This window comes from Rousettus aegyptiacus, unplaced genomic scaffold (genome assembly GCF_014176215.1).
Source record: "Rousettus aegyptiacus isolate mRouAeg1 unplaced genomic scaffold, mRouAeg1.p scaffold_m13_p_15, whole genome shotgun sequence".
Taxonomy (NCBI): domain Eukaryota; kingdom Metazoa; phylum Chordata; class Mammalia; order Chiroptera; family Pteropodidae; genus Rousettus; species Rousettus aegyptiacus.
The window spans coordinates 59,051,776-59,073,395 of NW_023416290.1; the positions used below are offsets into that span (position 1 = coordinate 59,051,776).

Here is a 21,620-nt window from a genome sequence, read left to right on the forward strand (position 1 = left end):
CTGGAAATGCCTGTCGGAGGCTTCGTCGCGACTGGCTGGAAGGGAAGCGATGTGCCCGGCAGCGGCCTCTGCCCCTCCTTGACCCCGGGGTCAGCCAGGGGTTGGGTTTGGAGGTGAAGAGGGACAGAGATGGGGCAGGAGAGACCAGCTGCAGCCCTGGCCTGAGCTGGCGTGAGGGTCCTGGAGGCATTCGTGGGAACTGCCCGGCTGGCCTCCCAGCCCCACTCCCCAGCGGGGGCGGGGCAAGCGGGCCCCCTGTGTGCGTGTGGGGGGGGGGTGCAGGACCACCCTCCTGGGCTGGCGGGAGAGAGGGCGCCCTGCTCCGGACTGGCCTCCCCCGGCCCCTTTGAGAGCTCTCGGGGGAGGAGGCCCCTGCCTCAGGACGTGCTTCCAGGCTGGCGTTGGGGGCAGCTCTCGGAGCCCCTCTGTTCCCCCGAGCCTCCTCTCCCCACGCTCCGTTCAGGACCCAGCTGGGTGCCAGGGAGGACCCCGCCCATCCCGGCGTCTACACCACCCTCCGCGGTGCGTGAGAACGCGGGCCCGCTGGGGCTGTGTACCAGGTGCTGGAGGAGGAACTCGAGGCAGCGGCTTCACTTCCCCTGGGCCCCGGCAAGTCCGCGTCGACGGGAGTTTGGCCAAATGGTCCGTAAGCCCTTCTCAGGGCGACCTCCCAGCGTGGGGCACATTGTCGGCCACCGAGCCAATTTTAGAATCGCCTGAAATTTCAGGCAGCGAAAGCCTGCACTGTCTCAGCGCGTCCACCCTTGGCCGGCACCCCGGCCCGAGCGATGGAGTGGTGCAGAGTGGCCGGTGGGCGGGGGCCGCGTGGACGGCAGTCCAGACCGGGAGGGCCCGGGCCACACGTGGAGAAGCACGTCCGCCTCGGGTGGGGCCTGGGCTTGGGCATCAGGCCGGCCCAGGTGACCGTCTGCATCTCACGCTGCCCCGTGTGCCCTGGCGTAAGCGCTGTTGACAGGGCCGACTCGGGCCTGAGCCCCCACGAGGGGAGTGGTCATCGCCCTTGCCTGCCTGCCCCGGCCTGGCCTGGCGGCGTGCGGTGCGGAGGGTCCCAGGGAAGGGAGCGTCCAGGGCAGGGTGGGGCCGGGGCGTCTGGCGTTTACCGAGGCTCCGACTTCACCCTCATGTGGGCTTCTCAGTGTCTGCATGGCTGCCCCTCCCCACCGCCCCCTGAAGCTGGCAAAAGCCGGAGCCTGGGCTGGTGGTGGCTCTTCCTGCCTCCGGCGCTGGTGCCCTTCCCACTGGGTGGGGTGCAGGCCAGGACCCTCTCTCCTGGAAAGTGACTGCGTGAGATGTGACCAGACACAGTGATGGGCAGGCTGCCTCTCAGGCCGAAGGCCCATGGGATGTCACAGAGGACATGGGCCTGCTCAAGCGGCACTCATGATCAAAGGGACCTGACGAGGGCCTAAGAGGTGCGATGGGGTGGGGAGCGCTGGCCGCCCTAGCTGGGTGGGGAAAACAGGGAGGGCTTCCTGGAGGAAGTGGCATCTGAGCCAACGAAAGGTCAGTCCGTTATCCAGGGCAGGAGAGGGGAAAGGGCGTGGCAGGGCAGCAAGAGCAGCCGATGCAGAGGAAAGCAACCGTGAAGGACCCTGGGCTTCCCTCTCGGGCCCTCTCCATGGGGCTGGTACCCGACTTCCCCTTTCCCACCCATTTACTGTCAGCCGTCTATTTTTGTCTCGATTCCCAGGCCGGATGGGTTAAGATATTCTCACACCTGTCCCCTTCCTCCCCCACCGAGCACGCAGCAGCGGCTGGACCGCAGCTTCCTGTCTTTCTGCACCCAGCACAGGACGAACGTGGCCACGGCACTGTGCGGGCCCTGACCCCGCGGCTCCCCGCCCCGCGAGCCGCAGGCTCCTGCCGCTCAGGCTGCGAGGGGCAGAAGGTTCCAAGGGCCTCCCTCGGTCCTCTCCCTTCCTGGGCTTTCCTTACATGCGCCCCTTCTCAGGTGGCCCAGCGTCACCAGGCGTGGGAGACAGCGCCGGGCCCGAGGCTCCATCTCGGCGGCCAGCCGGCGGGGCCTCCAGACGGCCCATGCGGCCACATTGTTTTGAACACAATGGTGTTCCAGAAATAGCCGAGGCAGTGGATTTTCTTTTTTCTGATAGTTTCTCATCTTTACAAGGAGCGTGCCTAACCATCATCACGTGGACACCCCGGCCCCCGCTGAAGCATCAGAGGGCCACCGAGCCCACTCCCGCCCTGACCTTGGCTGCCACCCCTTGCTCTCCTTAATGGCTTTTTTACAGAGTGCCTTGTCCACGCTTGGACTTGGTTAAACGGCGTCACGGTGTGGGTGTTCCTGCGACTCCTCTATCCTCTTGCCCAGGATCGGGCTGGTGAACTACTGTCGAGGGGCTCAGCCCTGCGCAGACGGCCCTTATCAATGGATGAGGTCATTTGTTCCTTTATTCATCCGATGCACTGGATGGGCACGATGCAACGTCCGATAGCATCGTGTGCCCCTGGCTTCGTGCCAGATGTCGGGCTGGGCTCTGGGAGCTGACGGGCACAGAGCGGGGGCGCCCCACTATGGGCCACAACTGTCAGGCACGGCAGGGGCCAGCGCACAGTAGGTGCTCGGTGTTTGTCAAGCAGAACTAAACGTTTTATTTGGGGGAGGGAAGTACCATTACTTCCGTTTTACAGCTGACTAAACCCAGTGCGAGTCGCATGGTTTTGAAGTCTGGCTGCACCTTGTAATGGCCTGGGGCCGGTCTGCAGGGCCGCAGCTGTGGGCCAGCTCAGCACCTGTCCTCCACCTAGCAGGGCGGGCCTGGGGGAGGGGACTCTTCAACCGTCCCCGGGATTCTTACTGGCTGGGGTTAAGAGTTTGCGCCGTTCACAACCCTGTGAGGTACTGTGATCGGGGACTGTGACCTCCTTGTCAGCCTGGGCGGGCGGCATTTGCCAACACATGACTTCCTCTTATTAATTTCTAAAAGCGAAAACAACTTTGAACAATGGGCCCGCAGGCGGGCAGGGCGGGAGCAGGCTGTCTGCGCAGGCCGGGGCGTTCGGCGGGGGGCCCCGTCCGTGGCGTGGTCGCCGCGTGTAGCGGCCCCTGCACCGTTCGCTGTGACACCGTCGTTCCCGCCCCGCGCCCCGGGCTTGCGGGTTGTCACGATCCTCACCACCCTCTCCTCTAGCTCCCTGGTGAGTCCCCCACCCTCCCCACCACGGGAGAGGGAGGAACGAGGCCCGGACCTAAACGTGAGGGCGCCGACGTGTGAACACACGCACGCGGCCTGCGGATGTCTCACTCAGGGGTCCGGAGGCTGTCAAGGTCGTCTGCCTCTCTGCGACTCCACTTCCCACACCTGCCTGGTCCTCGTAGCCGCTTCCTACACGAGTGAGGGCGGCTCCGTGCCGGGCTGCGTGCCGGCCCCGGGACCGCGCAGGGGACGTCTCAGTCCTAGTCCCTGCCCTTAGGGAGCAGGAATACCGGCCAACGAGCCTCGGTGTCACCCGGGCTGGGCAGGTAGTATGGGGCCTGGTCTCGACTGTGGGCCGAGGAGGAGAAAGCCGAGGTCGCTCTCCACCCCCTCCGCGCCCGGCCTCCTCCCCGTCTGGGTGATCCTGCCCTTGAGTGATTCCTGCTCTGCCCTCCCCGCCCTACACCCACTGCCCATTCTGCCCCCTCCGTCCGCTGCCTGGTGACTGCAGAATTCCCATTTGCTCCCCGGCCTCTGTCCTGCAGCCTGAGTCAGCTTCCTCAGACTCCAAACTGACCCCGTTTCTTTCCAGGCAAAAGTTCTCAGCTGCTTGCCATGATTCCCAGGACGGACACCAGGATCCTGAGCATGGTGCCCCCCCACCCCGGTCTGGCCCCTGCCCCTCCCCCAGCTGTCTGCATCCGTCCCTGACCTCGCACTGGGCACCGCTGCAGGCGCCAGGGCCGAGCAGCGGGCATGAGACGGACCTCTCACCGGCTCCCACGGCTCGGGGTCAAGTGCTCACTCGTGGGGCTCTGTGCTCACCACGCTGGCCCCTCTGCCTGGTCCGTGGTGCCCTCTGGGCCGCTTCGCCCTTCATGGTTGGTTTCAGGGGTCCTCCTGCCTGAGTCTCCGGCTGGTTCCTGCTCTGATTCACCCTCTTCTTTCTTCTCTCCACCAAATACACATTCCCCGGGCTGCGAGCTCCAGGGGCAAGGGCGGGGCCCGTATTTACATTTTATTCTTTGTGTTCCTGGCTCCTATGCAGACCTGGAATACAGCAGGTGCTCAATAAACATCCCAACAGCAGTGAGGTAACCGAGGCTCAGGATGAGGCACGGCCAGTCCGTCCAGACAGTCCTGGTACCCGCACGGCCCATCCCTACCCTCTGCACTTGGCTTCTCCACATCTTCTGGTATATTCGATTTTTCCAGCAGCCTGTGAGGCGGCCATCGTTGTCTCAGAGATAAGGAAACCGAGGCTCAAGGAGGTGGGTGGGTTTCCCAGGATTATGCCCCCGGCGGGGGCAGAGCCAGCCCTCTGGTTCCAAACCTGGCACCCCCACTCCAGTGGAGGGGGCCCGGGGGAGGGGACAGGCAGGCTGGCGTGGGCTCTGGGCTGCTATGCGCCCACGCGCTGCAATGTAACTCATCGCCAGACCCCTTCCCCCCTGTTCGGGGGACAAAGGGACGTTGCTCTAGAGAACACTTAACGTCCTACCGCGGCCCCCATTTTTGTGTTGCTGCCGCGGGCTTTAACTGGAGGAATAAGACCTTTTCACGTTCACGTCGCCCATCAGTCTCTCAAAAAACTGTTTACATCTGAATGTTTGCCGACATGTAAAGATAAATACTACCGCACATCGCATAGCCCCTGTGGCTCTGAGGAAGCAAAGGGCAAAGGTGAGGAGGCTGTGCACCTGCGTCCTGCTCCGGCTGGGCACACGTGTGAAACTGGGTGGTGGGTGGTTTCTATCGAAAGTAAAACACCTGTTTGTCTGTTGAGAGATGCCACCGGGTTGTTCCCACCTTTTGCATGCCACAATATCCAAATAAGGCAAGGAGGAGAACATGTGACCCCGAAATATGCCGCTTGGGCATGTGGATCATTGTGAGCTAAAGGCAATCCCAGGGGCCTCGCATTTTTATGGGGCTCCTGGACATGTGGAATTAAACTTGTTTTTCCTGTTAATCTGGTGTCAGTTTAGGTCTTAGAGCAGCGAGCAGGGAAGTCCCCCCCCGCCCCCCGCCGGCTCTCTCTTCACCCCTATCTCCGGTCCCTCTAGCGCTTTCTCAAGGACGGGCAAGGCTTTCTGTGGACACTTTGGGAGTCCCTGCAGCGTGAGGGCTGGGGACTTACGAAAAAGCACAGAGTGAGGAGCTGGGAGCCATGTGGCAGTCACCCGGCTTCCCTAGTGGTAAGCGTGAGAGAGAGAGAGGCCTAGAAGGAGAGTTATGTGCCCTCCCCCGCTGCGGCCCGAGCCGGCCTGGACTCTCCACTCCAGCCTGCAGCTCTCTTCCTTAAACCCTTCTCCCTCTCAGAGAAAAAGACACTTGCCCCTGCTCGAGACCGACCGGGTGGGTCCCCAGCTGCTCCCGCTGGAGCCGGACCAGGTCACCACCTCAACAGCTGCCAAGTGTTTACCCCCCCGACTCCTGACCATGTCGGCAGCGTTTGGACAAACAGGAAGCCGAGCCCGAGGGCCACTGAGGAGCCCGGCGCCACACAGCGCACACAGGAGCCAGAGTCCAGGCCAGGTCCCCGCGAGACCCAGGCTTTGCCACCTTCCCGGGAGCGGTTCATGCTTCTGCCTGGTACCTGCCAGGCTCTCTCCCGGGCACTGGAGAGTCCCAGCAGACAGACTCTGCCCCACCCTCTGCTGAGGCCACAAGGACAACGAAGGCTCAGTGAAGAGAGCACAATCCGCCCTTTGAAGTGACTGTAACTGCTCAGTTCACTGAAGAAAGCCACAGACGCCACCTGCGCCCAGACTAGAGTGAGAAGCAGCAGTGATTCATGGTCACTGGGTGACTTCAGTGAGACACCAGCCCCGTGAGTCAGGCTGCGGCCTCCCTGGCCGAAGGGACCCTCCCGTCCGGCCCCTCCCGCTGGCGGGCCCCACCTGGCTTTGTAGTCAGTGTTATTCTGTACAGGTGTCTGGCGTTATCATTAAGCACCGCTGTTAAAGAAGCCGTAGGTTACTCCAGCTAGGAAAGGTGCTTCGGAATCACTTCCCTTTTGGTTTTACAGATGCTTATGCCGGCATCCAGACCAAGGCAGGGACCTGCCCCCGATCGCGGGGACCCGGGTCCCCTCCCTGTTCTGTGTCCAGTGACCAGGCACCAAAGCCGGCCTCCCAGGCACGAAGATATCCCCCTCCCACTGGGCTCGGCCTGGGGCTGGGGGAGACCGACTGTCCACAGGGATCGGGCCTGGCCCGGAGCTGCCCGGCCTGGGACCCTCCTTGTCCTCTGCTCCCTGGGCTTCATTTTAGTGGTGCCACTCTCTCCGTTTTCTGCTGAATTTTACTCAACCTCTTACTGGACATGGCCAGTCTTAGGTTAACTAGACAGTTATTAACCAGGAATGGATCATTCCACCCCCTTCCGCACCGGCCCTTCCTGCGGTCCACGCCCGGCCAACTTCCAGGCCTGGGGCGCTGGAAGGCTTCTTGGAGGCGGCGGCGGGGGGCGCGCCCGCCTCGGTGCCTCCATGTCCTCCAGGGTGGGCCAGGGGACTTGCTGGTTACCCGACGCTTTCGCCCTCGACGTCGGTACCGGGAGCCAGCCACCTGAGGACCCCCCCAGGTGCAGTCACCGGCCACCTGAGGCTCCCGCACGTTTCTCGCTCGGTTTCCCGGAAGGGGGGTGGGGGGCGCACAGACTCGGCGCACTCGCGGGACCTGCCGGGCCGATTCGGAAACGACAAGCTCGCGGGGACCTGCGCCCCACCTCCTCCAGGCTCCGCCCCCAAGGGAGGCACTCCCCCACCCCCCAGCGAGCGCCAATCCGGCCGCCAGACCCCGGCCCTGCCCAGGCCCCGCCCCGCGCCCTGGGAGCCCGGCGGGCCGCGGGCCGTGCGCGCGGGCCGGGCGGCCGGAGCAGCCGCGGGCGGGTGTGGCGCGTGGGCCGCGCGCGGCCATGGCGGAGGCGGCGCCGCCGCGCCTGGAGCTGCCCTCGGGGCTGCTGGAGCTGTGCGCGCTGCTGGGGGCCTCGCGGGACAGCCTCCGCGGCCCCGAGCAGGTAAGGGCCCCGAGGGGACGCTGAGGCGGCGCGGCCGCGGGGCGCCCGGCCAGGACCCCGCGCACCCCGATCGACGCCCGGCGAACCGCTCCCCCCCTTGACCACGGCGCCCCCCGTGTGGGGACCCCGCTCGCTGCGCGGTGCGGATGGTGCGCCCGAGGTTCGGCCAGGCCCGGGCGCCCGCTGCCCAGACCGGCAGGTGTCGTCCCTGGAGGTGGAGTCGGTAGTGGCTGCCGCTGGGCGCCCCCCTCCCCCAGCGCTCCCCGGGCTGGGGACCCGCCGGAGTCATCACCGCGGCGAACCCGGGCGGAGAGCGCGGGCGCGCGTCTGCGTTTCCGTGAGCGCGCCGCCGCCCTCGGTCTTCAGCGCTCGCTCCTGGCGGAGGTGGCGGAGGTGGCGGAGGTGGCGGAGGTGGCGCAGGGCCGGCGACACTAACGCGGCCTCCCACCACGGCCTCCCACCGGCACCTCTTCTTCTCTGTGTCAATACCCCAAGTGACAACTCATGTCCCTTTTTTTCCTGGGGGACCTTTTTTTTCCTCTTGGCTGGGGGAGTCCGTGAGGGTCATTTTTCTCTGGTTAGGGGTGATGCCCAGTGAGTTCAGAGACACCCCTCAAACTCTACCGCCCAGTTTTCTGAACAAGTCAGTGACGGGCACTGGCATCTTTCAGAGTTCAGGGTTGAACGGACGTCACCCAGAGGAGCCAAGTGTAGCCACAGTTACCCAGACAAACGGCCGCTTTTGCTTTTCGGGTCTGGGCTCCGTGGCCAGTTGTGGTGATTTCTGCATTTCCCTTCCCCTTTCTTACTTCCCAAACCCCCATAATGTCCGAGTCCCCCTTTCGGTCTGTCTCTCCCGCCTGCAGTGGTTTGGTTGAGCGTCCCTGCCCCGGACACACAGTCCCCCTTTCCTAACGGGAAGGACCCAGTCTCAGCCGAGGTCTCCTGCACAGTGAGGCGGCTTTGCTTCTCGGCCGTCACAGCAGTCAGGAGCAGAATAACTCACCCGGAATGTCCACAGTGGTCCTTCCTGGAACCAGACAGGCTGTGACATCTTGCCAGGTCGCGTGGGCAGTTCGCTGCCCTACATTTTACTGGATGGCCTCTTTATTCTGTGCTCTGATTCTGTTCGGGGTCTGGCAGAGGGCGGAGGCAAAAGCAGCCGCAGCAGGAAAGAGGGAGTTAACACGGGAACCGGGCTTCCCGGAGCGGCTTCCCGGAGCGGCTTCCCGGAGCGGCCCTACTTATGAGACCTGCATTAACGCCACAATTAACCAAACATGATTTTATTTCGCTTTGTTTTTATAGTATTTTGAATGTCCAAAACTTCAATAACTTTTAATTTTGCTTTAATCACCATTGCTCTGTGATTCAGGCATTCCTGTTTCTGAGACGGAAAAACAAAGCCCAGAGGAATGCAAACTATCCAACTTCATCTTAGAGTACGGTCCTTTTTGTTTTTTTTATTATTTCTTAGATGAGGTGATGTTTGTTTTGTTCAAAAGAGTGACAAAGAATTCGAGAATACCTTTCAATCCTCTTGTGAGTTGTGTGGTTAGTTGCATTTCCCGCCCCTCTTTGGTTGCTATGGAGATGAGGCAGAGGATGTGAGGGCATCCAGCACAAATCCGTCACACGCTGGAGGAAAAGTGCTCCGAGCACCTCCCATGGTGTAGGTCGCTGGCGTAATCCTCGTGTGTGGAGGCGCATGTTTGTGGATTTTAGTGGAGAGCGTCCTGGCTTTCAGTTTCGAGACTGTCCAACAGAACTTTCTGGATCCAGCGCTAGCCCCCGGCCACATCTGGCTTCCTGGGTGCTTGAACTGTGGCTGCTGCCTCAGAAGAGCTGGAATTTAAATTTCCCTTAAGTTCAGTTACTTTAAATAGCGCCGCGCAGCTACTGACAGCCGCCTTAGCTCAGCTCTCGAGCGTTTTAACACATCGGTTGGTTCCTGCTCAGTATCACCGAGGCGGCCAATCCCGCCGAGCAGGTTGGTGCCGCCCTGTCCTCTCACGAACTGGGGTGCTGTGGTTTTTACTTTTCAATTCTCTTTGTCTTTTTAATGGTGTTTACTGGGAAGGGGCTTAGTGTGTTCCCGTCCAGAGAAGAGCGGGGATGCGCCTGGGCGCGGCCGGTGGACCTGGGGCTGAGCCTCCCGGGTGAGGGGCGGCTGCCGCGAGGGTCGCGGGGTCGCGGGAGGCTGCCGCGGGGTCACGGGGGGCCTCTCCTTTCTGCTGCTGTTGCCTTTATCATGTCTATGTTGTTATTTTACTGACGACTCTGTATTGCTTATCCACTCAGAAAAGGCAGCAATGGGAAATAGTTCTCTTTTGGACAAAAACAGGCGTGCGGCGGCCCTAGCGCCTGCCGGGCAGCACCGGGCGACTTCGCTTTAGGCGACTAAAGATGCAAAGAGGGAGTGACGGCATTCATCGGCTTCGGTGTGAGGACAGGCGTTCAAACCAGAGGCGCCTCCGGGCGTCACCGAGTGCGAGTGTGGGTGGGCATCTGTGCCGGATGTGGGGATGTGGGGGAAAGGGCATGGCCCCTGCCTGTCCCCACGCACGGCTCCGAGTGACCTGGAAGGGACAGGGTGCGGCGGGGAGTGGCTGGCGTGCGTCAGGCTGCGGGGCAAGCGGGAAGGCACGGTGCCGTGACAGGTGCGTGGGTTCAAAGCCTGACGTTGGGTTCCCTTGTGCGTGGCTCTGGCGGGGGGCGGTGCTGGCTTCAGAAGCAGGCTGGCTGGCTGCTCAGGTGTCTGGCCAGCCCGGGGGGTCGGCTCATCCTGCGGCACCACACACGTGGGGTGGACGGTAGTGCTGGCAATGCAGAGAAACAGACGCAGGTCTTGATCCGATGGAGGGACGGAGACGGGTCTGCGAGCCCGTCAGGCCCGCGGAGGGCCGGGTCTGCCGGGGTGACCAGCAGGAAGAGGCCCGCCCGGGTGGTGGGAGCCTTTCGGGCAGCTGAGTGAGCCCCGCGTGCCCTTCAGACGGAGGTGCCCCTTTGGGCAGAGCGGGCCCAGAGGCGGGCGAGGCCTCGGGCCAGGTGCAGGAGGCGGTGGCCTTCTCCCGGCAGAAACCGCGAAGGGTCGGTCCTGGCGCGTCGTGCTGAGCCGCGGGGTCCTGCAGGCGCTCGGGTGCAAGCGTGGTGCGGATGGGACCGTTCGAGGCCTTTCTGAGTCCGGGGGCCTGAGTGTGGGTTTGGAGCATGGACCCCCCGCTCTGAGCACCCTGCGGGCGCCGTCTCCATCACGGGTGAGGAGCGAGTAGGTGGAGAGTTGGGCTGGTGCCAACACGCAGGAGCTTAATCTTTCGAAGCGCAAGTTTAAGGGGCCCGCCCGGGTGTGGCGCCGGGGGCCAGTCTGGGGCTGGAGAGAGGGCTGAGCCGGAGCAGGAGGGAGAGGGCGGGAGGCGGGGCTCCCCGGGGTGCCGGTCTGCAGGGGGCTGCCGCGGAGCAGCAGGGGGGGAGTGTGCGGCGTGTTCCTGTGTGATCCCTCTCTCGGCATTGCTCACGGGGCGGCGTGTCACCCCGTCTTTGTGGCCGTAGCTTCTTACATGAGGAGGAAACAGCCCAGGTTCATCATCCACGGGGTCCAAACTGCCGGATTTTGAAGGTTTTAGAAACGATTTTATACAACCGAAGAAGTGGGTCCCTCTGTGCGTGATGCACGAGGGCTCTGCAGTGACCCGAGCTTGGTCGCGGTCCCTATGCGTGTTACGTTCTCCCCCCTAAATATAAGGATTACTGACTGAGTTGAAATCACATAGCATAAAAGTAAGTACTGACCTCAGAGTGTATTTCGTGACTGAAAATGCTGTCGTTGCGTAAATCCCGTTAAACGTCGTGGTGACGTGTACAGGGTTGGAGCATGTACACAGCCCTTCACTGCCCCAGCGCCCCCGCCAGCCCGAGTGGGGATGGGGGGACTTCCTGGGGACCCAAAGAGCCGAGGCACTCGACCTGCGGCGTGCCCTCCATTTCCTGCGCTCGCCCCTGGACGGGGCGGCTCGAGGCCTCGGAGGAAGTCGTTCGTAGTCGGGGACGGAGCCCGGGTTTAAAGTCAGGTGTGTCCCTCACGGCACCTGGCCTCGTTCAGCAGGTGCAAGGCGCCGCCAACGTCTGCCCGTTTCAGGTCGCCCAGAAAAGGGGGCCCGGGGCCCCGCCCGCCCTCAGCCCTGAGGTCCTGTCGGTCTTCGTGCCGCCCTTCGCCAGCAAGGAGGACGGCCCGGCGGCCGGCGCGCACGGCTCGACGCTGGGCAGAGGCAAGAGGCGCTCCTTCAGGAAGAAGAGGGAGAAGCCCCCCGGGAGGAGCCTCTCGGACGGCGCCCAGGGGCCGGGCTCGGAGGACGTCAGCGTCCCCAACGGCGTGGACCTGTTCGTCCTGCCTCAGCTCTGCTTCCCAGGTACCGGGGCCGGGCGCGGCCGAGCCTCAGGCCAGAGTCACGGTCTGTGTCCAGGAGTCAGCAAGTGCCACTGGGGTGGGCCCGCACCCCCGGGTCCCCCACGTCCCCCCACCCCCGGGTCCCCTCACCCCGTGTCCCCCCACCCCCGGGTCCCCCGCATCTCCCGGATGACTTCAAGCCCTGACTCAGTCGCGTCCGCTTAGACGACGTCCAGTGAGCCAGCCCTGCCCCCAGGACCAGGACTACGGGTCGCGCTTTTTTCCCCAAACTGGCCGGTTCATGGAAATACCGGCTTGTGTTCCCGGCTTCATGTTTTGGTCTCAGGGATTATAAAACTGGGACTGGCCAGGACCCCCCACCCCCGCCGTCCAGGACGGGCCTTCGGCCCAGGCTCCCGAACCCGCCTCTCTCCCCTCCACCTGCAGGAGGCATGTGCGTGGCCTCGGAGCCGAAGGAGGACCGCGTCCACTTCCTGGTGCTGACCGATGTCTGTGGGGACAGGACGTACGGCGTGGTCGCCCAGTACTACCGGCCACTGCACGTGGGTGTTCCCGCGACGGCCCCCCGGAGCTGGGTGGGGGCGCCGTTCCACTGCGAACCCCCACCCCGTCCCCCCGGAGGGGCACGCCGCGCCCCCACCCGTCCACGCTCTGCCTCTGGGCCGGCCCGTGCCGGACGCTCCGCACAGGTGGACCCACGCGGCAGGCGTCCTTTACGGCCTGGCCTCTCTGGTCACTGTGCCGTCGGCTCGTGCACGTGGGGCTCGGGCCGGCCTCCCCCCCCTCAGGGCTGCGTGAGCTTGCAGTGCAGACCATTCCGGGTGTCCGTCCCTCAGGCTGGACACGTGGGCCGCCCCGCCTTCCGTGTGCGAAGGGCCCTCGTTAGGTTTGGCGAGCACGAGGCAGCCGCACGTGGGGCAGCGTGTTCTGGGGGAGCCGCTGCGAGTGGCCCAGAAGAGCTCGTGGGGGAAGCGAGGGGCCTAGAGGCACGGGGTGGTCGGCCGCCCACTTCCAGGGGGGTTCCAGGAGCAGAAGGGGGGCTGCGACTTCCTTCTCGGGCCTGCGCTTTTGCCGAGGGAAGTCGGCGGGTCCCACAGAGCGGAGACAAACAGCGGCCTGGCTTCCTCTCCCCGCTCGGCCTGCAGAGACGGGGCAGTTACTCTTGGTACCATTACCCTGATGCATTATCCGAGTGTCGGGTGGCGTAGCATACCATCGGGTGGGCTGTCCCTTCTGCGGGTGGTGCCCAGGCGTCCTTCAGGGGGTGCGGGAGCACGGCTCGCGGCCGTTTCTGGGTGAGGTCACCTTCCGTGACGGGCCCAGCAGAACGGAGAGGTCAGCCCCGCAGCCCCACGTGCCGGCTGTGGCCTCTGGGGCCGTGGGAGACGGGCGGGGCCGGGGTGCCTGCCCCCACCTAGCCAGTTCCGCCCCTCGAGACGCTCGCAAGTGACTCACTCAGGGCGGTGCCTCGGGAGTTTGTGAAACAGCATTGGAGTGGCGATACCGTGAACGTTTGTTCTGCTAACAGGAGAAATCACCATCGTTATCATCGCTGAATGTGTTAAAAAAGTCACAGCCCCTGTGTCGCATTAAACACGCCAGACGTGACTGTTCCCGCGCCCCCTGCCTGTCTGGTGGACACGGCCGCCCGGCCCGCCCCCTGGCGGCTGCGTGGGGACCCACCTGGGCCCCACACTTCTCGCTCCCCTGTCCCCCGCCTCGTGTCCTGAGGACCGATGGCGACCTGTTCCAACCTGGGCCGTCCCCTGCGCTCTGCTCCGCCTCTCCTGGCTGTAGCACCTGCCGCCCACATGGACGGCTCGACTGGTAGCGCCGTCCCCCCCGTTACGGGTGTGAGGGAGGCGGCACAGAGAGGCTCAGTGACATCCCGTGCTCACACGGCAACCAGGTGTGAGCGTGCGGCCGGCTGCAGGGCAGCGGCCGGCTGCAGGGCAGCGGCGCTCACTATGCGGTCGGAGGCGGGCAGGCGGGAGTCGGAGGCGGGCAGGCGGGTGTCGGCGGCGGGCAGGCGGGTGTCGGAGGCGGGCAGGCGGGTGTCGGAGGCGGCAGGCGGGTGTCGGAGGCGGGCAGGCGGGTGTCGGAGGCGGGCAGTCGGGTGTCGGAGGCGGGCAGGCGGGTGTCGGAGGCGGGCAGGCGGGTGTCGGAGGCAGCTGCCTCCGGGGCGTCTGCCGTTTCCTGTCTCACCAGCTCCGCACGTAGGCGCTAGCCCGTGCTCGTCCCCAAAAGTCCCAGACTGAAGCTGTCATCTTGCTTCTTTGTCCCTGCCCAAACAGCACCCCGCAGGGCCCAGACTGTGGGTCCCACATACCGCGCCACCGGCGAGCTCCCCAGCGAGCTGCGCCTTGCGGAGCCCAGCGCTGGGTCCTTTCTCTGACCGAGGTCCCGCGTCACGGGCGAGGCCCCCCCAGCCCCCTCCTGCTGTCCATGGCGCCCGCCCGGCAGCTGGGCGCCCATGGGTGCTGCATTTCCTCTTTGCGGAGCCGAGCCCCGTGCCCCTCGTGTGTCTCACTGCGCCGTAACTGCACCTTGTCACCCAAACCCACGAGCGTGTCCGGGCAGGACGCTCCCTAGGCCTCTGGAACCTCAGCACCGCTGTGGGGCCGGCGCCCCGTGGGGCCCCGTCGCCGAGGGCCGGTGCTCGCTCGGACTTGGCAGTGACCCCAGAGCGAGCATGGGCCCCGGACGCGAGGGCTCCGAACAGCCCGTGCCCCGTCCCGGTCCGGAAACGCCGAGGCTGCGGGCGACCGACGCCGAGCGGCCGGGACGGGCGGTGATGTGCCGCCGTGGCTTCTCCTCTAGGACGAGTGCTGCTTCTACAACGGCAAAGCGCACTGGGAGCCGACCCGGCCGGCCGCCGGCTGCTTCCTGCCCTTCGCCGTGTGCGTGGTGTCCAGGTTCCCCTACTACCGCGCCCTCAGGGACTGCCTCTCCTGGTGAGCTCGGGCACGCTGCCCTCGGGACGCTGCCCGGCGGGCGGGCTCGGGGTCGGCCGTCGACGCTCCCGCGGAAACCGTGTCCCGGGAGAGGACGACGGCGGGCAGCGTGGCGGGAGGGGGACGGTGGGGAGTCGGCAGGGCTGGCTTTGTTCTCGTGCGGTTTGCTGGAAGAGACGTCATGGGAAACGCTCTCCCTGGCGGAGGAAGCCAGCGGGCTGATGAGCTTTGTCGGCCTGTAAAAGGTTACCTTCTGGGGGTCGAATCCTAAGCTGTCTTAATGCTGACGTTGACTCGAAGCGCCGCGGGTCACCATGGGTCACTTCCGCACCCCGAAGTCTCGCTCAGGCCCCTGGCGGCCAGTTCCCGGCCCCTCCGCCCCAGGCACCCACATCTCCATCGCATTTTTACCTCACACGCTCGGACGGCGGGACACATGGGAAACAGGCTTTCTCGGGCGCTGTGCACGACAGCCGGTTCCTCACGGACAGAGGATGCACACGCGGAGGAGGCACGGATTCCGGTGCCGCGCGACAGACGGACACTCCCGTGACCGGCTCGGATTCCGGTGACGTGTGACAGACCACAGATTCCGGTGCCGTGCGACAGACGGACACTCCCGTGACCGGCACGGATTCTGGTGCCGTGCGACAGACGGACACTCCCGTGACCGGCACGGATTCCGGTGCCGCGTGACAGACAGACACTCCCGTGACCAGCACGGATTCCGGTGCTGCGTGACAGACGGACACTCCCGTGACCAGCACTGAGATCCAGGAACGGAGCGTGGCCAGCCCTCCAAGCCCCAAACGCCCCCCGCCCTGGGAGCCCCTGTCCTGCGGACCAGAGTCCCGGAACTGCGACGTGGCCGTTACAGAGGCGCTTCCTCTTCGGTTAGAAAAGCTAAGTAACAGTCGGATTCTCACGTCTTTTGTGATTTGACCTTTTTTTCCTTTAAATTTCAGTTTACTGACTCATCTGAAGTTCTGTAAAGATTTTGAAGTTGACAATCACATAAAAGATTTTGCGGCAAAACTGTCCTTGATACCCAGCCCGCCTCCTGGACCACTCCACTTGGTAAGTATCTAACGCTTTTCCTCTGCAAACAGCAAAAGCAACGTACTGAAGAAGGTTTAAACGTCTTAAATGATTTCTTGGGTTCTAGCTGTGTTGAAATCATGCTTCTCAAGTTCCTGACAGAAGTATATTTACACTATTTCTAAAGGTAAAAAAAAACAAACAGCTAGATATGAATTAGACATTTTTTTCTAAAAATTTAGAAATGAAATTTTGTCCTAAAGTCAAATGTGTAGGCTCGAGGATCGCCGAGGGGCTCGTCGTGAACAGGCAGCTGCGGTAGGTCGGTTCATCACTCGCGGTGCAGGAAACACAGACCCTGCTTCACCCGCAGTGCCGGGCTCAGCCGCCGCTCATCCCGCCTTTGAACGCAGCAAGGCGTAGGCCGCGCTCGCACGGCGTCCCGTGTCGCGGGGTGACGAGCGTCCGGTGCCCCCCTCCCCGCCACCCGCAGTGGGGAGGGGTACGGCAGCCTCCTCGCCCCACACTCACCCTGTGCGTCACAGCCCTGGCGGGCGTGTGCCTCCACCCCATTCGGGCCTCCGGCTTCGCCCACCCCCCCGCCCCGCCCCCAGCACCACGCCTACCTGGTCCGGGCGCTTCGGGGCTGGGCGGCCCCCTCGGGAGGCCCGGCGGCTCAGGCGCCAGCTGCTCAGCTTGCCGAGAGCCCGACGGTGCGGGGAGGGGGGTCAGCTTCCTCCTCCGTGTCCCCCACGCCCTTTCGCACACAATGGGGCGTCCGTGAACATGAAAGGTCAATGTTCTTTAAGAATATCATCCCGAGAAGTAAAGTGTCTTAAAAGTTTTTGGATTGTGTACCTTTGAGGAGCTTTGACTGCTGAAGGCCCTAAGCACACTATCCGGTGCGCGAGAATGGTGTCCGCTCGCCACGGCCGGTCCGCGCACGCTTTACAACTCGCGCCAGTGGGACCGCGTCTGGACGGCAGCTGGCCTGTGTCTTGCCAGTGAACGGTTTGCTGGCCGCTTAAAGAGCGGAGGACGTTTGGCTGAGAACGGCGCCAAGTGCCCCCTTTGCGCTGACCCCTCGCTGGCGGCCCCGTCCGCCCCTGGGCCGTTCTGTCGTTCTGGGACCTGCCGAGGGGGCGGCGTGCGTCTTCAGAAGTGTCTTCTCACTCGGATGCTTTCGGAGCCCAGACTGGGCCTTGGGGAGCACCGCGGCCCCCGCCGGCAGCGGCCCCCGGAGCTGACGCCCCCGGAGCTGACGCCGGGAATTGGCCTTGCAGGTGTTTAACATGAAGCCGCTGCAGATCGTGTTCCCCGCGAGAGCGGACCCCGAGAGCCCGCTCATCGACCTGGACCTTCACCTGCCCTTGCTGTGCTTCAGACCCGAGAAGGTGCTGCAGGTACACGCCCCCCACGCCGGCTCCCGTGCCAGGGGGCTCGCCGGGGTGTCACGCCGACCGCTGTGCCCGAGGTGACTCGGCGCCGGTGTCTGCCTGCCACGCGGACAGACCCAGAACGTGACCCCACTGCTTGGAGTGTTAACTCTTCTGCTTAAAGCCGACGTTCACCGGCAGCGGTCCCCAGCCTGGGGCGCCAGGGCCCACGGCTCCTATGAGCACCTAACGCCTGACGCCCAGAGGCGGCGATGCCGGCACGGGGAGCGGCTTCACTCCGCCGCGGCTGGTTCCCAACGGGCACAGACCAGCACCGGTCCACGGCCCGGGGTGGGGACCCCCACACTCTACTACGTGCTATTCGCAAATAGCACTTTTATGGGGGGGGGGGTCAAAGTGGCTTTTGCTTTGGCAGCTGGAGCGGGGAGACGGGGGCATCTGTCCCCCCTGGTTTTGTCGGGGGGCAGGGCACGTGTCTCTGGTTGCCCGCGCCCGGCCGGGGGCCTGCTCGAGCTCACGGCCTGCCGCCCGCAGGTCCTGACGTGCCTCCTCACGGAGCAGAGGCTCGTGTTCTTCTCCTCCAACTGGGCGCTGCTGACGCTGGTTGCCGAGTGCTTCCTGGCCTACCTGCACCCGCTGCAGTGGCAGCACACGCTCGTGCCCATCCTGTCGGAGCAGATGCTCGACTTCGTCATGGCGCCCACGTCCTTCCTCATGGGCTGCCACCTCGCCCACTTCGACGACGTCAGCAAGGTCAGGGACCCGCCGCCGGGTCGGGCGCCGGGTCCTCGGGAGCCGGTCATGCGGGCCGATGGGGGGGAAGCTGCTTTGAAAATGTCCAAAGTGCGGGCCGGGCACACGGGGCCACGAGGGAGGACACCGGGCACGCGCACGCGTGCACACAGCGACACACACACACAGCAATACGTGTGCTCACATGCACACAGCACACACATGCACACAGCACACACATGCACACAAGCAAGACATGCACACAGTAATGCACACACGTGCACATGTGCACACCCCGTACACACAGTAACACACACGTGCACACCTCGTTTGCCCTCGGGCCGTGCGTGAGGCGTGGTGCTCTGCCTGCCCCATGTCACGTCTCCGCCCACGTCCATTCGCAGCCGCTCAGTGAGGAGTTTGGAGTCGCTGGAACCCGATGTCGGGTGTGGCCTCTGCTGCTGCCCAATTTTGTGCCCTGGAGTGGGGGAGTGTTCTTTCCTCAGCCTCGGTTTTCGCATCTGTGGGGTGGGGCACAGGGCACGGCCCCGGGGGCAGGGCTCCGCGCCGAGGGCACCCACGGCTCGCTCAGAGCGCCACAGGGCTTGGCGGGCAGTGGCCGGCTTCCGGCGCTACTGCTCTGTCCCCCACGCCCCCTTTCGCTTCTGTTGTGCCGTGGACCGTCTCTCTGGAGCATGCGTGTGCCTTCGGCACGTTGCTGAGCGTCTCGCCGTGTGGCAGGCCCGTGAGCGTGGCGAGCTCTCCAGAGACCTACCGTGGAAGGATGAGGAGGGCGCTGGCTTCACCGTCACGGCAGGGACGGACGGGGCCGCTGGGGCGGTGGCCGGCGCGCGGTCAGGGCTAGACGAGGCTGAGGAGCAGCCGGCGGTGGCTCGTGTCGTGGGTTTGTGGCACGTGTGACATTGGCCGCAGGCGGAGTGGGCTTGGTTTTGTAGTTTTATTCATGTCGTACTAGAAAGAAAGGTGGCTGGCGTGTGCCAGCCAGGCACGCTGGGGAGGTGCTGGGTGTCGCCCAGCGCTTGCCAGAGTGCGTGACTCACCGGGGACAAACACACTTTGAGAAAGGGCCATTCAGACCTTTATGGAAGGAACGGAAAAACGTCACCCCGCCCTCCCCGTACATGAGAGAAAAATAGGCTGTGCCCTGAAGTTTAAAACTGTGTTTCTCGTTTTAGTCATTTGGAGAAAAAAAATGTCTTGCTTCAGACCAGAAGGGACAGGTTTTGTCACGTTTACGTGACAGCTGCAGTCAGCAGTCACGCAGGAGTCCCTCGTAATGACTTCCTGTCCCGAGGGCTTCAGGACGAGCAGCAGGTGTCAGCCAGGTGGTTTGGGTCGGAGGCTTTTGTCGCTGGGGCCGGGAACTGGGCTGTCACCCTGTGGCCCGCCTGGCCGTGACTGCACACGCTCGGCAGGCCGACTCAGAGTGGGCAGCACCGGTCGCCAGGCCGACACTGGACCTGGGCGCTGGCCCCGGAGGTGTCGTCTCTGGGGGTTTCATGCGAGGTGGGCCCCCGCCCAGAGTGGGGACCGGTCACGTTCCAGGGGCTGTCGAATGGCAGGACTCTGGTGCGTGCTTCCTCATTTGTGTACTTTGTCACAGATAAGACTTTGCAAGGAATCTGTGAAAACATTTCAGAAATTCTAAGTGTGCGTGTGATCGCCGGGCCTCGGGCCCTGCCCACACCCCGGTTCTGGGACGGGTGGCTGAAGCGAGACGTGGGTGTCGCTGGCTGGAGTTGCTCTGGCCGCAGTTCTGGAATGTTCTCCCCAGGCCCCGGCAGTGTCGGTACCGGGGCAGGTGGGACCCTGGCAGTGTGTACTGGAGTCTCGACTCGAAGACGCTGGCACTGAGCTCGTTAGCGTGACCCGCGGCATTTCCTGCGTCTTGGGGCGGAGAGTCTGAAGCTCCGTGCCGCGTCGGGACGGGCGACGGTTAGCGGCGACGCGGGCTCAGGGCGTGCCGGCGTGCCCGTTCGCGAGGGGCGGGCCCTCACGCAGGCCCTCACGCGGGCCCTCACGCTCCGCCTGCAGGAAGCTGATGGTCTGGTTCTGATAAACATCGACCACGGCACCGTCACGCACGCCGGCGACGGCGACCTGGCTGTCCCCGGCCTGCCCCTCCTGGCGGCCCGGACCTTCGTTCAGAGGTAAGGCCGGACCCCGCACCTGCTCCAGGCCTCTCTGCTCGCGTTCCCGGCCTGCCGCGTCGAATGAACTCTCTCCAGGGGCCCCTTTTTAATTCCCCCCCCCAAGTTACCGATGGGTATTCGAAACATCCTGAAAGCGCCGGCGCCCCTGCCCAGCCACGCCCGCCCCCTGCCGCCTCCTCCGCGGCCAGCGTCGCCTGGGCCTGGCGGGGCGTGCACTGCGCTTGCTCAGCACCTGTCTGCTCCCTGCAGGGTCCAGAGCCTCCAGCTGCAGCACGAGCTGGACCTGGCTCACCTCGGCGCCAGCACCGACCTGAACGACGGGCGGGCCCGCAGGCGCGCCTGGCAGCAGCGGCTGAACGGCCAGATCCAGCAGCTCACACTGCAGCTGCTGGTCAGCATCTTCAGGTATTCCCAGCATTCCCAGGGTTGCCCGAGGCCCGGCCCGCTCACGGGCCCACGATGGCAGCGCCCCCCGGAGCTTAGGCGACTGAAATCCATGGCAGTGAAATGCTTTTCTCGTGATTATTACATCTGAGCAGTCCCTCGGGGACTGTGTTCTTCCAGCTCCGATGCTGTCAGGGGGTTGGGGGGACTTCTCTACTCCCGTCTCTCCTGCCAAAGCGCCGCAGTGGGCACCGTGCTGGCTGAGGGCTCAGGTCAGCCTGGGGGGCGGGGGGTGCTCAGACGGGCTAGGGCGCCGGGCCGGAGCGTTCAGGACGCGCTCGGTGAGATCGCTGCCGTGTCACCATCAGCATCTGCTGTGGGAAGTGGGAAGTGGCCCCTGAGCTCGGACTGGCTCAGCAGACAGGTGACGTGTTTATTTCAACGTGCTGGGTGATTATTTCCAAACCGACATTTTAATGGCCGAATTTTTTCGATACGTCTATTTACATAAAGTTGTCTGTTAGGAAGAAATGGGGTGGTGTGTCGTGGACAGGTGGTTTATCTCTTTGCCCAAAGCCATATAATTTGTGTGGTCATAGACACACGGGTTTCCTTTCATTAAGACAAACTCTTTCTTGAGCAAGATTGGTTTAAAAAAAAAAAATACTGTATAAGCTTGACAAGTTCATTAAAAAGCAGAAACTATGATTACGGATCGTACAACTTTATTCCCTGTTGATGAAATAACTCTTCCCTGAGCTGGGTTAACACGCAGACCCCGCGCAGGTCACCAACCGGAGCTCAGTTTTGCGTGTAGGATTGATTATGGATTACTGCATCTTCATTTGTGTGAGGAGCCAGGAGGCTTGAGGCCGGCGACACTTCCTTCTGCAGGGTCCTTCCAGCTGGAGGGAACAGCTCGACCACGAAATAAACCCAAAATGTGTTGTCCTTGGGCTCAGAATCTTTCTGAAGAACGGGGCTTTTCGAAGCGTGTATTTCTTGTCGTTTTTCTGCTAGTCTAGTAGCAATATTTTTTTCATGTATTTAGAAGTATGTCAACACTTAGACTTTTTTCATTTGTCAGGGATGTGAAGAACCACTTGAATTACGAAAACAGAGTATTTAACAGTGAAGAGTTTCTCAAAACGCGGGCTCCGGGGGATCAGCCGTTCTACAAACAGGTGAAGGGCGCGTGCGGGCGTGTGCGGCGTGCGGGCGTGTGCGGCGGGCGGGCGTGCGCTCTTGTTCTTGCACTTTCCCGTGTTTAAAACGTTTTTCAAAGTCAGTGTATTCAGCCTCTGTTAAGCATGTTAGCGTTTTGAAAGGTGCTT

General features: G+C 63.5%; 1 protein-coding gene across 6 annotated transcripts in view; it reads left to right on the forward strand.

Moving 5' to 3' along the window:
- The first annotated feature begins 7,049 nt into the window (after window positions 1-7,049).
- The window catches only part of DENND3 (DENN domain containing 3), a 32,224-nt gene continuing 17,653 nt past the window's right edge, over window positions 7,050-21,620 (forward strand). For 2 of the 6 annotated variants that reach the window (XM_016135985.2, XM_016135990.2), the window contains exons 1-9: window positions 10,635-11,608; window positions 12,034-12,149; window positions 14,428-14,561; window positions 15,527-15,638; window positions 16,883-17,002; window positions 17,531-17,749; window positions 19,784-19,899; window positions 20,152-20,307; window positions 21,374-21,470. In XM_016135985.2, the coding sequence (XP_015991471.2) occupies window positions 11,074-11,608; window positions 12,034-12,149; window positions 14,428-14,561; window positions 15,527-15,638; window positions 16,883-17,002; window positions 17,531-17,749; window positions 19,784-19,899; window positions 20,152-20,307; window positions 21,374-21,470 (1,605 nt within the window). In that variant the 5' untranslated portion in view covers window positions 10,635-11,073. Of the gene's footprint in view, window positions 7,203-10,633; window positions 11,609-12,033; window positions 12,150-14,427; window positions 14,562-15,526; window positions 15,639-16,882; window positions 17,003-17,530; window positions 17,750-19,783; window positions 19,900-20,151; window positions 20,308-21,373; window positions 21,471-21,620 lie in introns of those variants that run through there. The other 4 variants (XM_036233096.1, XM_016135989.2, XM_016135987.2 and 1 more) reach the window with 4 other exon arrangements.